This window comes from Marmota flaviventris, chromosome 16, assembly GCF_047511675.1.
Source record: "Marmota flaviventris isolate mMarFla1 chromosome 16, mMarFla1.hap1, whole genome shotgun sequence".
Taxonomy (NCBI): domain Eukaryota; kingdom Metazoa; phylum Chordata; class Mammalia; order Rodentia; family Sciuridae; genus Marmota; species Marmota flaviventris.
The window spans coordinates 46,991,835-47,008,918 of NC_092513.1; the positions used below are offsets into that span (position 1 = coordinate 46,991,835).

Here is a 17,084-nt window from a genome sequence, read left to right on the forward strand (position 1 = left end):
AGTTTGACGTGTTTTCGAAAGATTTTCTATAAAGGTTAAAATAATAGATAAGGTAAAAAGTTAGCTAAATCCCTCCTCTTTTCCTTTGCCCTAAACTTTTAACCTTTCAGATAAAAGATTAATAACAAAACAAAGAGGAAGAGAAGGTCATTGTCTTATAGAAATGACCAGGACACATTCATAACAAGAGAAGCCTTGGACCCAGGCTGGCATGAGCTGTCCCTCACAGCAACCATGCAAGGTCACAACACCTATCCCTGTCAGCTGAGAATGCCACAAGGAATGGGGACATTTTACCATGAATCAGTCTGGTGTTAAACCAAGCTTAGGGATTCTGTGAGAAATCTGGACTTGACCTTGGCGCTGAGGTTCCAAGAATCTTGATTTATAACCGAATCACAAAGAACTTCACATATCTCATCACTAAGTCTCAGGGACCCCATCTCAGGAGAGTCCCTTGAATTTTCCTCTCCTGCCAGAGTTCAGGACCTCAACCTTGTTTGCCTGGGTTATTTTGAGATCCTCCTAAGGAGGCCGACTGCCTCCTATCTCAGCCTTTTAATTCATTCTTCGTGGTGTGTCAAGAGTGACCTTTCAAACCCATGAAACCTTCCAAATCACTTCCCAGTTTTAAGACCCTCTGAGGCGACCCAATGCCTCAAGACCCAATCCAAAGTTCTTCACATGTGTGACACAGTAGCTCCTTCCAAATCTTCCAGGCAGCCCATGTAGCATCTTCATGCACATTAGAAAAAGAATGTCTTCCTGTCACCACAATGAAACCATCATTATAAATATGCAAATCTGCAACATCTTCAGAAGAGATGGCATCCCTTAGACATGGCACAGCTGTGCCTCGCAAGCCCGCATATCTGAGCCTGGCAGCTCACCCAGGTCGTTTCCTAATCCCATAGATGTCCTTCCCCTTGAACTTGCCCCTGCTTCCCACAATTCAGCCTGCCATCCCCTCTCCTATCCCTGTGCCTTCTCTTCCCTGCCTCTCTGCCTGGCTAATGGCTTTTTGTGCTCCAAGAAACAGCTCAGAATTCTTCTCCTGCTCTGGAGAAGCTTGCTCCCTTCTCTCCCTCCATTCCTTCCACCGTATGGCTGCCCAGCTACCTCTCCTGCATGCCCACAGCTTCCTGTTCTTCCCAGTACTGTTCTTAGCTCCTGCTCTTCTGTCTACCTGTCCATGTCTCCCCCTGGGAGCTACCGAGGAGCAGGGACTGCATAGCAGGGAGCCACCTGGTTGGGCCTAGTACAGAGCAGGCCTTTATCAAAGTGTAATAAATGAAGACTACACTAAATAGTTAATTCTGCAATTCTCCTCCGTAAAATTCCATTTTAGTGGAAAAGCTTCCAAACTGAGCTCTCAAGATTAGTTTATCCATCTCTTAAGCCTTATCTGGCAGGTCTCCAAGCCAAGAGTGACATCCCCTCTCTGTTGGGCAGAGAGATGCCCAGCCTGGGGAAGGCATAGCCAGGAGAACAGGCCCCAGAGATCATCGCCCCAAGCTCTTTGGGGTTTCCCTTGTTTAGCACACCCCTTAACCCCAACCACTCTGACATAAGAACTTTGGTGATGGCAACAGCTCATCCTTACAAAGTGATTGGGGGAATCCAAACCTTTTTAAGATCTTTATGAAGAAACTTCATTCAATAATCAAACTGGGCAGCCGTGTCTTTAGGCCGAACCCATTGTTCATATGATCAGCCCCATTTGCCTCAATTTCCTTGACAAAGGAGCACCTGGTCATTCTATCACCACCACTGGCTGTGCTTACCACTGCTCTTTGGACTTGGAAGAGAAGAGTGTACACAAACCCATAGGTTAGGGTCCCTCTAGAGAGTATGCTTTGGGCACCCATTCTTTTTGTTAATTCCAAAAGGAACCCTTGAAGATACTATAGGTTGACTTCCTAAGATTAACTCTGAGAGGGAAAAAACTGATCATTTGTTCTGGAAAATTCTAATAATATACAAAGTCATGAAATATAGTGAGCTATCTGAACACATTCCTATCTGCAAAACTGACCTCCTCATTTGTTTCAGCTACCCATGGCTGGGATTAGATCCACCATGTTTTAGGAAGCTGCTGTGACTAAAGGATCTTACCAGACTAACTGTAAAGGAGGAAAGGTTTATTTAGGTTTACGGTTTAAGAGGTCTCAATCAATAAACAGCCAGCTCCGCTCCCCAGGGGCTCTAGGAGAGGCTGAACATCACGGTGGAAGAGTGTGGCAGAGGGAAGCAGCTCACATATAATGATCAGGAAGCAGAGACAGAAAAACTCCACTCTCCAGATACAAAATATATACCCCATAGTCATGTCCCCACAACGAACCACTTCCTCCAGCCACACCCCACCTGCCTCCAGTTACACTCACTTAATCCCATCAGGGATTAATTCACTGATTAGGCTAAGGCTATAACTCAATCATTTCTCCTCCAAACCTTGCATTGTCTCACACGTGAGCTTTTGGAGAATGCCTTACATCCAAACCATAACACACCATCTGAGGATACCAGTATCTGAAGATGTGCTAGTCCCTTATACACAATGACAAGTATCTGTAGTGTTTAAAATAACCTATCACATCCTTCCATGTATTTCAAATCCTCTCTAGATTATTTTAAATATCTAATGCAATGTAAATGCTGTATAAATATTTGCTATACTGTACCACTTAAGGAATAATGATAAGAAAACAATTTGTACATTGTTTGGTACAGACACTTTAAAAATATTTTCAATCTGCAGTTGGTTAATCTGCAGACACAGAATCCATGGGTGTGGAGGACCAAGTTACTAGAACAGTAGTCTCAATCTTGATTGCTCATTAGAATTTCCTGATAAAATACCACTGCCTGGGTATGGAATTCCACACCCAGAGATTCTGATGTAATCCTGGGATCTGTATATTTTGGCCCAAGGGCCAAATCTGTCCTTGTTTTAGTAAATAAAGTTTTATTGGCACACAGCCAAGCTCATTCATTTGCCTGTTGCCTGTGGTTGAGCAGCTGGGGACCTCGAGACAGAATCTATAAGGCCCACAAAGCCAAAAATCTTTACTATCTGACCTTTCATGCTGAAGCTTGCTGACCACTAAAATGGGAATTTCTGCTAAGTAGAGCAGCAGTTATTAAAAAGAAGCAGGCATCCGAATCATCTGGAAACTGTGCTCAAAATACAAGCCTGGGCTTCACTCCTGGAAATTTAGATTAAGATCTCAGGTGACAGACAGGAATTTATATTTTGAAAAGCAAAGCATTCTAAAACAGATCCTGCTTAAAAGCCATGATGTTCCAGGACATAAAATCTTCAATGGGCCTTAAAGAATTAAAATTCTCAGGAGTGGAGGGGGTGCCCAGTATTACCCAGTGCTATGCATCTCCTGGCAGTTTACAAATTTGTGCCTCTGATATTCATTGCCAGAAGTTAGGTCCACAAATGCATGTTTTCTTAATGTATTAATAGAAGACGACGCTGAAGTGGATATGAGTGTTCAAATTCCCACAGGACCTGATTGCACTAACTGAAGCTTCTCTTCCTCCAGGCTGTATTCCAAGGCTCCCCTATTATTTTTAAATAAACATCCAAATTTCCCTTCAAGTTCACTGAAATTTCTTTTCCTGAAGTCTCCGCCAGTCTACTTGGGAAAAGGAAGAAACTGAATAACAGTGGGAGTACTGTAAATAGACTATAAAAAGGACACCTACAACATTCTTGTGGAAGAAAACCAGGGGTGTGTGTTGTAATCAAGGCTCAAACACTAAATTCCATTCTAGTCAATTTAAAAACACTGAAGGAAACGTGTGCTGATTCCCACCGTGGGCAGGATACCCAAGTCTGTCTGTACTGCCAGGAATTACAAACCAAGTCAAGCATAGCTGCTGTCCGAAGTGCTCAGCAGGTGCCTCATGAAGGCATATGGACAGCGTAAGGCAGCACCCCGTCAATAACACATAGCCCCATGGTATGATCAGAGGAGTCGGTTATGGGTAGGGTAAGAACTAAGGAATAAGAGGAGGAAAGTAAAGGGGACTCAATATTTTTTTCCTACTGGGAATTTAACCCACAGGTGCTCTACCACTGAGCTACATTCCCAGCCTCTTTTTATCTTATTTTATTTTTAAATTTAAAGATGAGGTCTTGCCAAATTGTTAAGGATTTAAGTTGCTGAAAATTTCTTTAAGTTGCTGAGGCTGACCTCAAACTTGCAATCCTCCTTCCTCAGCCTCTCGAGTTACTAAAATTATGAACATCCACCACTACATTTGGCCCAGACTCACATTATAACAGAGCTCATGTGAATCCTCACTCGAGTGCCACCCAACAACCCTATGACATTTCCCAAGCCCATTTATGTCCCCTCACTCCAGGATGACTCTCACACCTTCTCCCTCCTCCACCCCAAGTCCTCAGTCTCATCCTTACTCCTCGCCCTTGACCTTATTTCTGAGAGAGGAACAACACAGGAGAGTTTCTACAGACACACCTGTCTGTCCCTCCCTTAGTCCATGCAATCCGCCTTCTCTTTTTTCAGTTTTTCCATCTCAATAAAGGGCAACTTCTTCCTTTTACTTTTTAATTATTTTTTAGGACACTATAATTATATGTAATAGTGGGGTTCATTGTGACATGTTGAAACTTGCGCATTACATAATTTGTTCTATTCCATTTCCCAGTGTTTCCCCCTTTTCTCTTTGCCTCCTTCTACCTGGTCCCTTTCCTAATTTTACTGATTTCCCTTCAATTTGTGTTTTTATTGGTGTGTTATAATTATACATAAAGTGGAATTCATTGTGATAGAGTCATACATGCTTCATTTCATTCCCAAGTACCTCCCCTTACCTTCCTCTCCTCCCTCTCCATCAATCCCCTTCCTCTTCTCTGCAGTTCCTCCTTCTATTTTCATGACACCCTCCCCTTCTTTTAATTCCCTCCCCCCACACACGTCTAGTTTTTTCATATGAGAGAAAAAATTGAACTTTTACATCCTGAGTCTGGCTTATTTCACTTAACATGATATTCTCCAGTTTCATCCATTTACTGGGAAATGACATAATTTCGTTCCTATGCCTGAGTAGAACTTCATTGTGTGTATCCATACCACATTTTCTTTATTCATTCATCTGTTAACGGGCACCTAGTCTGGTTCCCTAACTTGGCTAATGTGAATTGCACTGCTGTAAACACTGGAATGCATGTATCACTATAGTGTGTTGATTTTAGTTCTTTGGGGTAAATACCAAGAAGTGGGATCACTGGGTCCAGATGGTGGTTCCATTTTTAGTCTTTCGAGGAATCTCCACACTGCTTTCCATAGTGGTTATACTAATTTGCAGTCCCATCAGTGATGTATAAATGTTCCTTTTCCCCACATCCTCACCAACATCTGGTATTATTTATATTCTTGATGATGGCCAATCTCACTGGGGGGAGGTTAAATCTCAGTGCAATTTTGATTTCCATTTCCCCGATTGCTAGGGATGTCAAACTTTTTTTTTTCATTTATCTGTTGGACATTTTGAATTTCTTCTTTTGAGAAATGTCTACTTAGCTCTCTTTTGCCCATTTATTGATTCCTTAACAATCAGAGTCCTCTCTTTCCTTCATGCTCTACTCCCAGGTCAACAATCCCCAACAAAACCTCTGGGTTCTCCCTGGGGATCACATCCTCCATCTGTCCATTTCTCCTCTGCTCCACTGACACCACCAGGGCTGAGCCACCATCATCTTCTCTTCATGGACAGTAGCAGTGGCCTCCATTGTGTCTCCCTGCTTCTCTTCTCTATCTATAATTTGTTTTCAACACAGTAGTCATCAAGACCCATATATCTAATGTCACTTTGTGCACAACTCTCCATGCCTCCCAATTCCTTCTGAGGAAAGAGTGAAGTCTTCACAGTGTTGACAAGGGCCTCAGACCTGGCCCCCAGGGATTCCCTCCCTCACTCCACTGTCACACATCTAATTTGTGGTTATTCACTGGACACTCCTACCCCAGGGACTTTACAGTTGCTCCTTTCTATACCTGTCCATTTCAACTTGCAAACCTCACACTCCCTAACCTCTCCCTCTGCCTTATTTTGCCCACAGTGTTCATCGCCTGCACCCAGACCTTGAGTTACTATAAGATTTCAGAGCTCAAACTCCTCTGCCAAGGAGAGCTCTCCAGAGGCCCCTTCTCTGCCACTACACCCTGGACATGGCAGGAGGAGGGTCCTCATGCATCCACACACCTCACTCCACCTTGTCCGTGATGAGATGAGCAACACCAGGCCTCTAAAGGTGCCCTGGGTGGAGAGGCAAACTCAGGGGGTGAGCTGAGTATGACTCAGATGGGGCACAGAGGTGGGCTGTGTGTAGTGTGCCCCTATATTGGTTCAGGCATGTCCTGAATGAGGTGGGCCCCTGTGTGCCACTAAGGATTAGTGCAGGAAATAGCCACAGCTGCAGAACCAAGCCTAGAGGCCTGCAATCTGCTCATTATGAATTAGTTTATATCTATGGTGCAAATGGCTCCCCATTAAAAGCAGCACCCTTGTGTAGGACACAACTCTGAATATGACAGTCAAATATATTAGATATTTTGTTTTGTAGTGACACACACACTAATGTATGTATGTATATATATATATATATATATATATATATATATATATATATATATATATATGGCACTGTGGTACATGCCTATAATCCCAATGACTCAGAAAGTTGAGGTAGGAGGATCACAAGTTTAAGGCCAGCCTCAGCAACTTAGTAAGGCCATAGGCAACTCAGTGAGACCCTGTTTCAAAAAAAAAAAAAAAACATAGCATCCTTGCCGGGCACAGTGACACATGCCTGTAATCCCAGTGACTTGGGAGGCTGAGGCAGGAATATCATGAGTTCAAAGTCAGCCTTAGCATGGCCCTAAGCAACTCAGCAAGATCCTGTCTCTAATAAAATACAAAAAATGGATGGGGGTGTGGCTCAGTGGTGAAGTGCCGCTGGGTTCAATTGCCAGTACTAAAAACAAGAAAAAACAGCACCCTTGATTCCAATCCCGTGTGTGTGTGTGTGTGTGTGTGTGTGTGTGTGTGTATTCACTCCAGGAAAACTGGAATTTTTTTTCCTTTTTACTGTTAAATCCCCAGCAGCCAAATTGATGCTTTGCACAATGTTGGGCATCTCAAAATACTTGCAGAACAAGTAATCAGGTAGATATAGCACCACAATTTCTGGGTCCTCATCTCTCTACTGTACATTCCTGCTACTCTCAGACTAGGGGCTTTTTCCTAGCTGTAGAGGCTCCCCAGCCTTCTTGCAGGCCTTCTCTAAGTGCCCAAGGCAGGCCCCTACTGGCTGCAGACTGCTTCACAGGGATTGACCTGAGGAGGTGGCACTTTGTCTCCTGGAGTTGTTTAGAGGGATGCCACTCCAGGTGCCACCACTACCCTTGCTGGCTAATGCACCTTTACAATGGCTCCCTCCACTCCCTGACCTACACCCTTCCTAGTATTTCCTGGGATCATCTCCCAAAATAAACGACTTACACTCAATTCCCTTGTCAGGATCTGCTTTTGGAGAACACAAACAAGTATAGACAACTGGCTGCCACAGCAGCATTTTGAGCAAGATAGTAATATCTAATTCAAGCCCTGTTCAGTTTCCTTAATCAGGCAATGCCACAGCCAAAGACAGGATGCAGTAGAGAGTGGTAGGTAGGGAGCAGGTTGATTAGGACAAGGTCCCTTACCTGAACTTGGGCTTGGTGGAGTGCAGAGGAAGATGGAAAAGACAATAAAGCATACCATTTTTATTGATGTTAAATCAAAGGAGAGGTTACTTGCCTTCTATATTTCCAGCTTCTGGATCTTCTAGACTTGGAGTAGAAACAGGAGAAGCAGGGATTCCTATAAAAATACATAAAGAATGATTAAGGGGATAGTAAAGTAAAACATTAAGTTGTGCTAAGTAGGAAGAAGCCCTGTCTCACTTAGTGAAAGTAACACATAGAAATGAATTTGAAGAAAGGCGATACTGCTCTAGTTTACATGTGCCTGGTGACTGAAACTTCCCTAATCAGACATTCTGATTTGTAGATTAAAGAACAGAGATAGATGTTTTGTGCTCATAATAGCTCAGTCTCAGACTAAACAGGGACAAGTGTGGCTTTTCTTTTCTTTTTTTTTCAGTGGTTATTTTAATGTAATATTGAGACTAGCTTTTTTTTTTTAATGTTTTCTTTCAAATTTCTCCCCCTGGAATTTTGTTTAGACTATAAAAGTGAATCAGATTTCTCCTTCTCCCTTTTTTCTTTCCATTAAAGACCAGGGAAATTTCTGCCCTGCTTCTATTCAATAATCAGATTGTAAATTGATGAGCTCCTGATGTGGGACCATTGTATTTAGACTTAAGACTTTGCTTCTTTTAAATATATTTTATCATCCAAACTAGGATAACCTCCACAGTGAAAGTGGGTGCTATTTTAATAAGTGTCCTGGGACAGCAGGTGTTAACTGAAACCTAGAGTCACTTCCTTTATGTGTCCTACCCCATGCTTCAGTAAACTTTTCCTGTGTCAGATCCACAGGGGTCACAGGGATGGAGTTACAACCAATGGTGTGGGGGTGGGGGCTCTTCTTGAGATAGTGTTTCTTTGTTCAAACTGAAAAATGCAGATTTTATACTGTTGCAAACAAACAGAACGGATACTCTGTCACAGTTTGCATAGCCCATTTCATACTCCTCTTCTTCATGGTCTACAGAATTTCTGATGTCTTTTCTCATAAAGAAGCTGCAGGGTGGAGGTAGGTGTCCTAATAAATGGCCTGTCCTATAGCAGTAAAGAGGAACTACAACTCCCTGGATCCCAAAATATGACACATACTATATGCAAACAAACATCTGGAAGCTCAGGACATACCTTCTAGATTTAACAAGAAAAGTCATATACAGGGATTACTACTAAGTTGAAGTTCCCAATATTTGACCTACTGAAATGGCTGTGTCTGTTGGTATATTGTAATATCTTAGAGTTAAATAGGACTAGAATTATAAAGCTTATGTTCCAAACCTTGGGGAACACTTTCACATAAATACAATCTACCTGGCTCCATTTCTGTCCCTCTCCCCGCCCCATCCCACCTACCCACAGGTGTTACTGCACAAAGGCCAGCAATGGGCCAGAAAGGCTGGCCTCTCCCGTACTCACTCAAGCAAAATGGGAAGTTATAGTAACCAGCGGCACACTTCTCACAGTAGTCTCCATGGAAATTTGGTTTGCAATGACAGTGGCCTGAGCCCTGCTCACAGTCATCTGCATGCTCAGGGTTACAGCTGCAAGCTAAGAGAAATAACAGTTTCCAGAGGATCAGTCCTTCACTGCACTTCATATCTCAAGTATGTCTCGATAGCTCCCAGCAATGTTTCACATGTGGTCTAGAGTTACCCTTGAAAGGGCACAATCTATTTCCTACTTCAGACCTCTTTGGTGGTTATCATTGACTGAACCTCATGGGCCATCTGAGAACAGCTGTCATGAGCACCTAGACTGAGAAGCTCTCAAGAAGTCAGTTATTCCACTGAGCATTGCCCAGGTCACTGAGCAAGGGGCAAAGCCTGCACAGACCACAATCAGGGGGACTGGCTGGGTGGGCTGTTCTGTGGGTTCTGGCAGGTCTGTTGGGCACAGTAAGCAAACCATGAATATCCACCAAGTGGCCATCAGTACCCAGTTGTGACGTGCACACAAGTGTAGGTGCCTAGACATGGATAGATAGTGTGTGGCCACAAGATGATGCCCATAATAATCTCTAGTGTTAGATGGAGTGATATGGCATGCTGAAGGCAGGGTTTGCTAACAAAGATGATTAGTAGGCTTGCATTTCAAAGGGAGAATAAGAAGTTTGATACAATCCACTGCTTGGGGCTTCCCTTTATCCAGCAGGTTGTTACACTGGACCCGGAAAAAAATACTGTCATAGCTCATCTGAGTCCATGTCCTGATGTCCTTTTCCTGATTTGTTTATGACAGATGTGTCCTGTAAGTCCTTTATAGTAAGCTTCTAATACCACTTCAATGATGACTTTGAAAAAATCTAGGATAGTGGTTTTTAAGAGTGAGGTTCCTAATGCAATTACATTCACAATGTCCTGTTTTCCTTTGTGATGCCTGTTCTTTGTGGTCATAAGACAAAAGATGGACATGCTTTTCAGGACACAGGGAAGAAGGAAGGAAAGCATAAATACTTTTGTTTTACAACTAAGAATGTGTGGGCTCTCTCTCATCCAACGAGAAGGTCCATGGCACAGTGTAGAGGAGAGTGTGGCTGCAGAGTTGCTAATTAAGACCTCGGGAGACCAAGCAGGAAGCAGGTCTGATTTTATTACGCAGTTACCACGTATATATACTCAGGCAGTAGCTAAGCAGATTACAGGCAGCCACCAATGCAATTTCTGCTAACCGTCCTTGCAGCGACCAATCGAGGAGTGGGCCATGGAGCAAGTGCAGGCACTGTAACACATGGCCTCATGACCAGGGCTGTGCCTATGGGGTAAGTGGCCTACTGCTCTTGAGCCTAGCACGAGGGGAGTGGCCTGCCACTCAGATACCCTTAACGTATGCCATGTATGCAGTACTCCATGTACTTGTCCCCACATAAGAAAGCCCTAGAGAGAAACAAAGACTTTTCTTTGGACTTTAATGTCCTCAAGTGCTCATGATATACTGAATTTATTTGGTAGTGTGGGTAGGCACAGAGACCAACTTCAGGACTGGAATTGGGTTCTCCACTGTGACAACTAGACAATGTAAAAGAACAGTGTCAAATAGGCTATAGGTTGTGCCTACAGGGCAAAGTCCATAATCTGACCTAAAACCAATAATTCCACAAGGAAAAACTAGCATCATTCTTCTGTATAATAAAAGTGTCGTGGCATAGTTGTGCCAGACAGAAATGAACCACATGCTGGATCTATCAGTCAGTGGCTGGGTCACCCAGACGAAAATATTCAACTACCCAGATCGCTTGGTTTCCTCATATCTAAAAATGAGAATAATGACACAATGTCCTAAGTTTGTTATAATAATTAAATAAGACCTCTGCACAGTATTTAGGCGGTGCCTTGTGTACAGCAAGTGCCACATGAGTCGCAGAAATTTTAAATACTATGACTATTTATTAAATTCTTATGACATCACTGCTATGTTGTTTTGATGTTAATTTCTGACAAAAGTTGAAATTCCTGGAGATCATAGAAATATGTCAAAAATGGAGGGACTGCTGGGTACAGTGGTGCATCCCTGTAATCCCAGCAGCTTGGGAGGCTGAGTCAGGAGAATCGCAAGTTCAAGACCAGTCTCAGCAACTTAGCTAGGCCCTAAACAACTTAGCAAGATCCTATCTCAAAATAAAAGATATAAGGGGCTGGGGATTTTGCTCAGTGGTTAAGCAATTCTGGGTTCAATCCTTGGTACAAAAAAAGAAAATAAAATGGAGACACTAACATTTATTGCAGGCCTAGGGTGACAGGCTAGATGTTAAATATTTTCCTAAGTACTTTTAATACCATTTTACTTAATCTTACAAAATATACTATCAGTTCCAGGGCTTGAAGTGATTATGTAACTGCCGGAAAGGAGTAGAAGCAATAAAATGAAGAGAGAGGGAAGGAAGATTGTCAACCCATCAGAACCGAGTCTGACCACTTCCTTGCAGCAGTCTACACAGGCCAAGATACACAGAGTTGAAATAAAACTTACGGATGCAGCCATGGGGGGCATCGACTGGAACCCCATAAGGGCGGTAATAACCCTTGGCACACTTTTCACAGTTCACCCCAGCCGTGTTGTGCTAGAAAAAAACCAAAGAAACTTAGAAGAAAAGATACTAGAAAAGCCCAGTACTCTTGATTTTGTGCTATTTATCAAGAGAAATAATTCTGTCATATTCAATTGAAATTTCAAAGTCACTAAAAACATAAGCATTGATCTTGATCTTGGGTCTCTGAGATTTGCCAAAGCACTTTGATTTAATCTTGGCTCTAAAAGTAATAATAATAATAATAATAATAATAATAATAATAGTTTTTTTCCGCAGTGGAAAAGGAAATGAGGAAAGTTCCATGAACCGGACAAACAAATCTTTCCCCTCTAAAAAAATCATTTGCTTTAATGAAGCACTCAACATTTGAGTGAGAAAAAAACCTCAAGGACTAGCCCCATGGCTTCATTCAGAAGAACTGATGAATGGATAATAAACCACCTTTAGGTTTAACCGAAAGAATAAAAGTGTGTTCATTTATACCTTTTCCCATTTTTGGAAAAAATAGCATATACATACAGACCTCTGTTTCTAGTCATTCTAATTTTATCTGTGCTTTAGTCATGAAACTATTTCCCAGGCCTTTCTATGATGTGAATGGAAAATGTAGGCATGGGTCTCATGCACAGATCTTATTTTGAAGTATAATACCAGGCGGCTTTTTCTAGCTTGTGGTTCATCCTTATAATTGCCACAAAATCAAATTACCCAACATGCATCATCAGTTTCCAAGAACTATACACCATGGGTCTAGCTCAATTTTGCTTCTAATTTGGAAATGATTAAGAAGACGGTGTTCTTTCATTAATGAAAGGAATGGCAATAGAAAATTAACAGGAACAAATATAACAAACTTTGACACACACAAAAGTCTGCATAGAAACACAGCGGGAAGAACAAAGACCCATTCTCTATTCTCTCCCCTGTTTCAGAGGATTTTATTAACTACAGACTTTTATTTATTACTACTCCTTGTCCTGTGGGCTAAAATCTGAATTCACTTTAATGCTGAGGTCAAAACCCATGCTGGCCACTTCTCTGGCTTAACATTTAAAAGCACAAACATCATGGGCAAATAAGAAGCAGCTGCAGCCCACCCTCTCTTCCCATCAAATGCCAATTAACCCTCCGCTCTGTTGCTTCCTGTTGTGACTTATCGTAGAGAACATTGGTTAAGCTTGGCTGCCAAATTTTTTCCAATTGGAGTAGAAAATGAGAAAGTGTTGTCTGAGGTGGGCAGTCCAAGCTTTCCCTTCTACCACAGAGCATCTGCCGTGGAGAAGTTACATTTTTAAGCACAAAGAATAATAATAAAAGATTAAGAGAGAAAGAAATAATGCCTAGAGTTTGCAGATGGAAGAATGTCTAGAGTTTGCTTAAAATCTTGGGTGGTTGTCTAGGACCTTCAAGGCCCAAGGATCAGATACACCAATGTATACGTGAACACCATGGTCCTAGTTAGACCAAGGTAAGCTCAAGAACCAAGGACAGGGGTAACTTCATAATTTCCAAATTGGAGGTTCTGGGGGGGGTGGCTTGCTGAAAAGAGTGGATGCTTGAAATGTAATTTGCATGACAACGTAAGGTGAGAAAAATCTCAACTCTCCAAGATGAAGAGTGGAGTAGGTGAAGATGGAATCTCTGGAGGCAGGAAGCCCATCCCCCACCTACCTCCTCCTTTGGCCCACCCATCTCATCTCACTCTTGACTTTCTGAGTTTAACTTATTTCTCCTAACATCACACTCCCCAGTTCATCCACTTCACAAGTGACATAGTTTCATTCTGCTTTATGAATGAATAAACCTCCATTGTGTGTGTCTGTGTATTTGTGTGTATTTTTCTCTACGATAAGACACAACAGGAAGACACACACACACACACACAATTTTCTTTATTCATTCACCTGTTACAGACCCCTTGGCTAGTTCCGTAACTTGGCTCCTGTGAATTGTGCCACTGTAAACATGACCAAACTTGGTCACCTCGGAGTTCACCAAGTCAGTTGGCCCAGCTGCACCCCTCTCCTTCTCCATACCCAGTCAAGGCTCCCAAGTCTCTCTGTATGTGCATAATACAAAGTTAAATTTGCCCCCAAATGAGAACCAACTGCCCCAAGAACATTTTTATAATGTTTATCTTTCCTTTCCATTAAAACTGCCATTTCATCTTAGATAAATATCTACATGAATTTGTTTCCAGATTTTCTATTAGGTTTTATTGGAATAGTTATTCCCGCATTGAGTCATACTTAATACAGATTCATAATATTTTGAACATCTCAGAAGACTAATTTCCCCATAATTGTTTATCTTTTCTAAACTATTCTAATATATTCTTTGATCAATAAGAACTTTAGAATCAGTCTATCAACCTTCATAAAAGTTCGGTTGGAATTCTTACTGTGATAACACTGAGTTTATAGATTGGTTTCACAGAAACGGTATATATATATAGTATTAAATGTCTGGAAACACATCATGCCTCTCCATCAAGGTCGTCTTTTATGAACTTCAGTAATGTTTGATCGGTTTGACTATTGCTCCACAATCAATTTTTTCTGTCATCTTTAGGATTCCCTCTAAGTTATTCTAGCATTCCCAGCTATGTATCCCTGCAAGTATGTGTTTTTGCTTTCTAACTTTTTGGAATCTCATGAAATTCCTGATCTGTTGATGACGCTCTTTTCTAATGTTCATGCTTTTATGGATTCTAAAAGGAGGGTGTATTTTTTTAGAATCTTTTAAACATGTTGTAGGGCTTCTTGCAGGAGGGAACATAGCCAGCTGTGCTCCGTGTGCTCTCTGGAGCCCAACTCTTGGTTTCATGTGGAGTTTGTGTGTGAAGGAGACAAACAGTTTGTAAATAGTGAGACCAAGGGTTAGGATTGTAGCTCAGTAGTAGCGTGCTCACCTAGCACATGCAAGGCCCTGGATTCAATCCTCAGCACCACATAAGAATAAATAAATAAAATAAAGGTATATAAAAAAGAAAAAAATAGTGAGATCAAATACATCAAGGACACAAACAACTGGGGAGTAAGCTTAAGACTTAGATAAAAAGTGGTGTCTACCAAAGAGGTTAAGCTTTGTTTCAGTTAATGAAGATAAAATATCTTCCAGCATCATTTCAAACAACATTAGTATTCTTCAATCTCTGTTAAATACATCAAAGTTTCACTAAAGAGAAAGAAATCAAGAAGTCAATTTTAAAATGTGCTTCTGGTCTTCTTTCATTCTCTTTTCCCTCAACATTTTATTATGGAAAAATGTCCAGTTTTACAGGGGACACTTAAACACCTCCCCTCGGAAGTGTGCCATTACTATTGTACTGTACTTGCCTTATCACTTAATTCTCCATCTACCTACTCCTCTCTTCATCCACTAATCCATCGTATTTTATGCATTTCAGAGTAAGTTACAAATACCAGTCACTTTCCCCTAAGTACCTTGCTTATACTTTCTGGCTTTTGGTGTGAAATATATACAATAAGCACAAAGATCTTCATGTTCATTCATCAGATTAGAAGGCACACAAATGTGAAACTCTGTTCCTTATCTAGGCATAGAACAATCATCCCAGAAAGTTCCCCATGTCCCTTCTCGGTCAACCTCCATCACCCTCTCCTCAAATACAAATCTCACTTTTCCACTCTTGATTAATTTGTGTTTAAAATTTTCATTTGAAGGATACTCACACTATAGGTACTCTTTTTAGTAAGTTGACCTTCACTCAGTGTTTCTAAGATTCTTACCTGTGGCTGCATGCATCAGAAGTTTGTTCTTCTCTATGAATCCTTAGTGTCCCATTGCACGAATATGCTAGAATTTGTTCATCCATTCTACTGTTGATGAACAGGTAGGCTATTTCCAGTGGGGGCAGGAGGGGGGTAGTTGCATGAAGCAGTTATCAACTATGTGTAAACAAACATTTTTATTTCTTATAGATAAATGCTTAGGAGCAGAATTTGTCAGGGAGAGGTGTGTGTTCAGTCTTGTAAAACAATCGGTAGAACCTTCCCCCAAAGACTTGTACCATTTTTCATTCACATCAGCGCTGCATAAAAGGCACATTCCACCAAAAATTGGTGTTATTAGCCTTGTTAAGAATTGCCATCCTAGCCGGGCACAGTAGTGCACACCTGTAATCCCAGCAGCTCTGGAGACCAAGGCAGGAGGATTGAGAGTTCAAAGCCAGCCTCAATAACAGTGAGGCACTCAGCAACTCCAGTGAGACCTTGTCTCTAATAAAATACAAAACAGGCTGGGGATGTGGCTCAGTGGTTGAGTGCCCCTGAGTTCAATCCCCGGTAAGCCCCTCCCCCCAAAAAATTGCCATCAAGGTGCATATGCAGAAGTATGCCATTGTAATTTTGATTTGCATCTCTCTGAAGACTAATGATTTTCAGCCCTTTAATTGGCTATGCATATGCCTACTTGAGTGAAAAGGTTGTTTAAATCTTTTACATATTTTGGAGGTTATTTGTTTTTTTTATAACTAAGGTGTAGGAGTTCTTTATATATAAACCATTTGTCAGATTATGTTTTGTGAGTATTTTCTCCCTCTCTGTGGCTTGCCTATTCATTTTCTTAATAGTGTCTTTTGTGAGCAAAAGTTTTAATTTTAATGAAATCCAAGTTGTTCATTTTTCATGTTTACTGCTTTCTGTGACCTTAGAAAACTCTGTTCATCCTCTGAATCACAAAGATATTCTCTTCTATTTTTCTTTGAAGTTTTTTAGATTTTGCTTTTCTTTAAATCCATGGTCCATACTAAATTGAAATACAGAACCCCAATCAATATTGGGTAAACATACTTTTAGGTAAACATGCATTTTCTGTGCATGTTTATCCAAAGATGTGTAAAAGTAAGGTCTTTTGTGGCCAAAAGTGGAGAAAGAATCTTAGGAAATACTTCTGACTGCATATCAGTTTCTTGACATCTTTTTGGGGATCAGAACTTACCAAATGCTGGTTCGCAACCATGACACACCCACTTTGATTTAGAGAGTGCCTTTACCTGGCAGTCGATGCAGACCCCGCCACCTGCATAGATGCCTTGGGTATTCAAGCTTGCTTGCTGCTGCTCAACTTCTGGGTCATAGTAACAGTCGATGGCATGGCCGTGACAGTTGCAGGCTGAAAAACAGCCCCACTAGGTCAGTATTCCATCATTACTATACGACGACTAAGAAATTCCCACATAGTATCAGTGCTCATTGGAGTATAATAAAGTCTATCCTGGAACACTAGGGAAACAGTGGAGAATT

The 17,084-nt window shown here is 41.5% G+C and overlaps 1 protein-coding gene across 1 annotated transcript in view; it reads right to left on the reverse strand.

The window, feature by feature from the left end:
* Lama3 (laminin subunit alpha 3) overlaps window positions 1–17,084 on the reverse strand; it is a 247,818-nt gene that overhangs the window by 158,415 nt on the left and 72,319 nt on the right. Inside the window, exons 8-11 of the mRNA XM_071602850.1 lie at window positions 16,835–16,953; window positions 11,757–11,847; window positions 9,207–9,338; window positions 7,843–7,905 (exon numbers count right to left, since the gene is read on the reverse strand). Coding sequence (XP_071458951.1) covers window positions 7,843–7,905; window positions 9,207–9,338; window positions 11,757–11,847; window positions 16,835–16,953 — 405 coding nt within the window. The remainder of the gene's footprint in view (window positions 1–7,842; window positions 7,906–9,206; window positions 9,339–11,756; window positions 11,848–16,834; window positions 16,954–17,084) is intronic.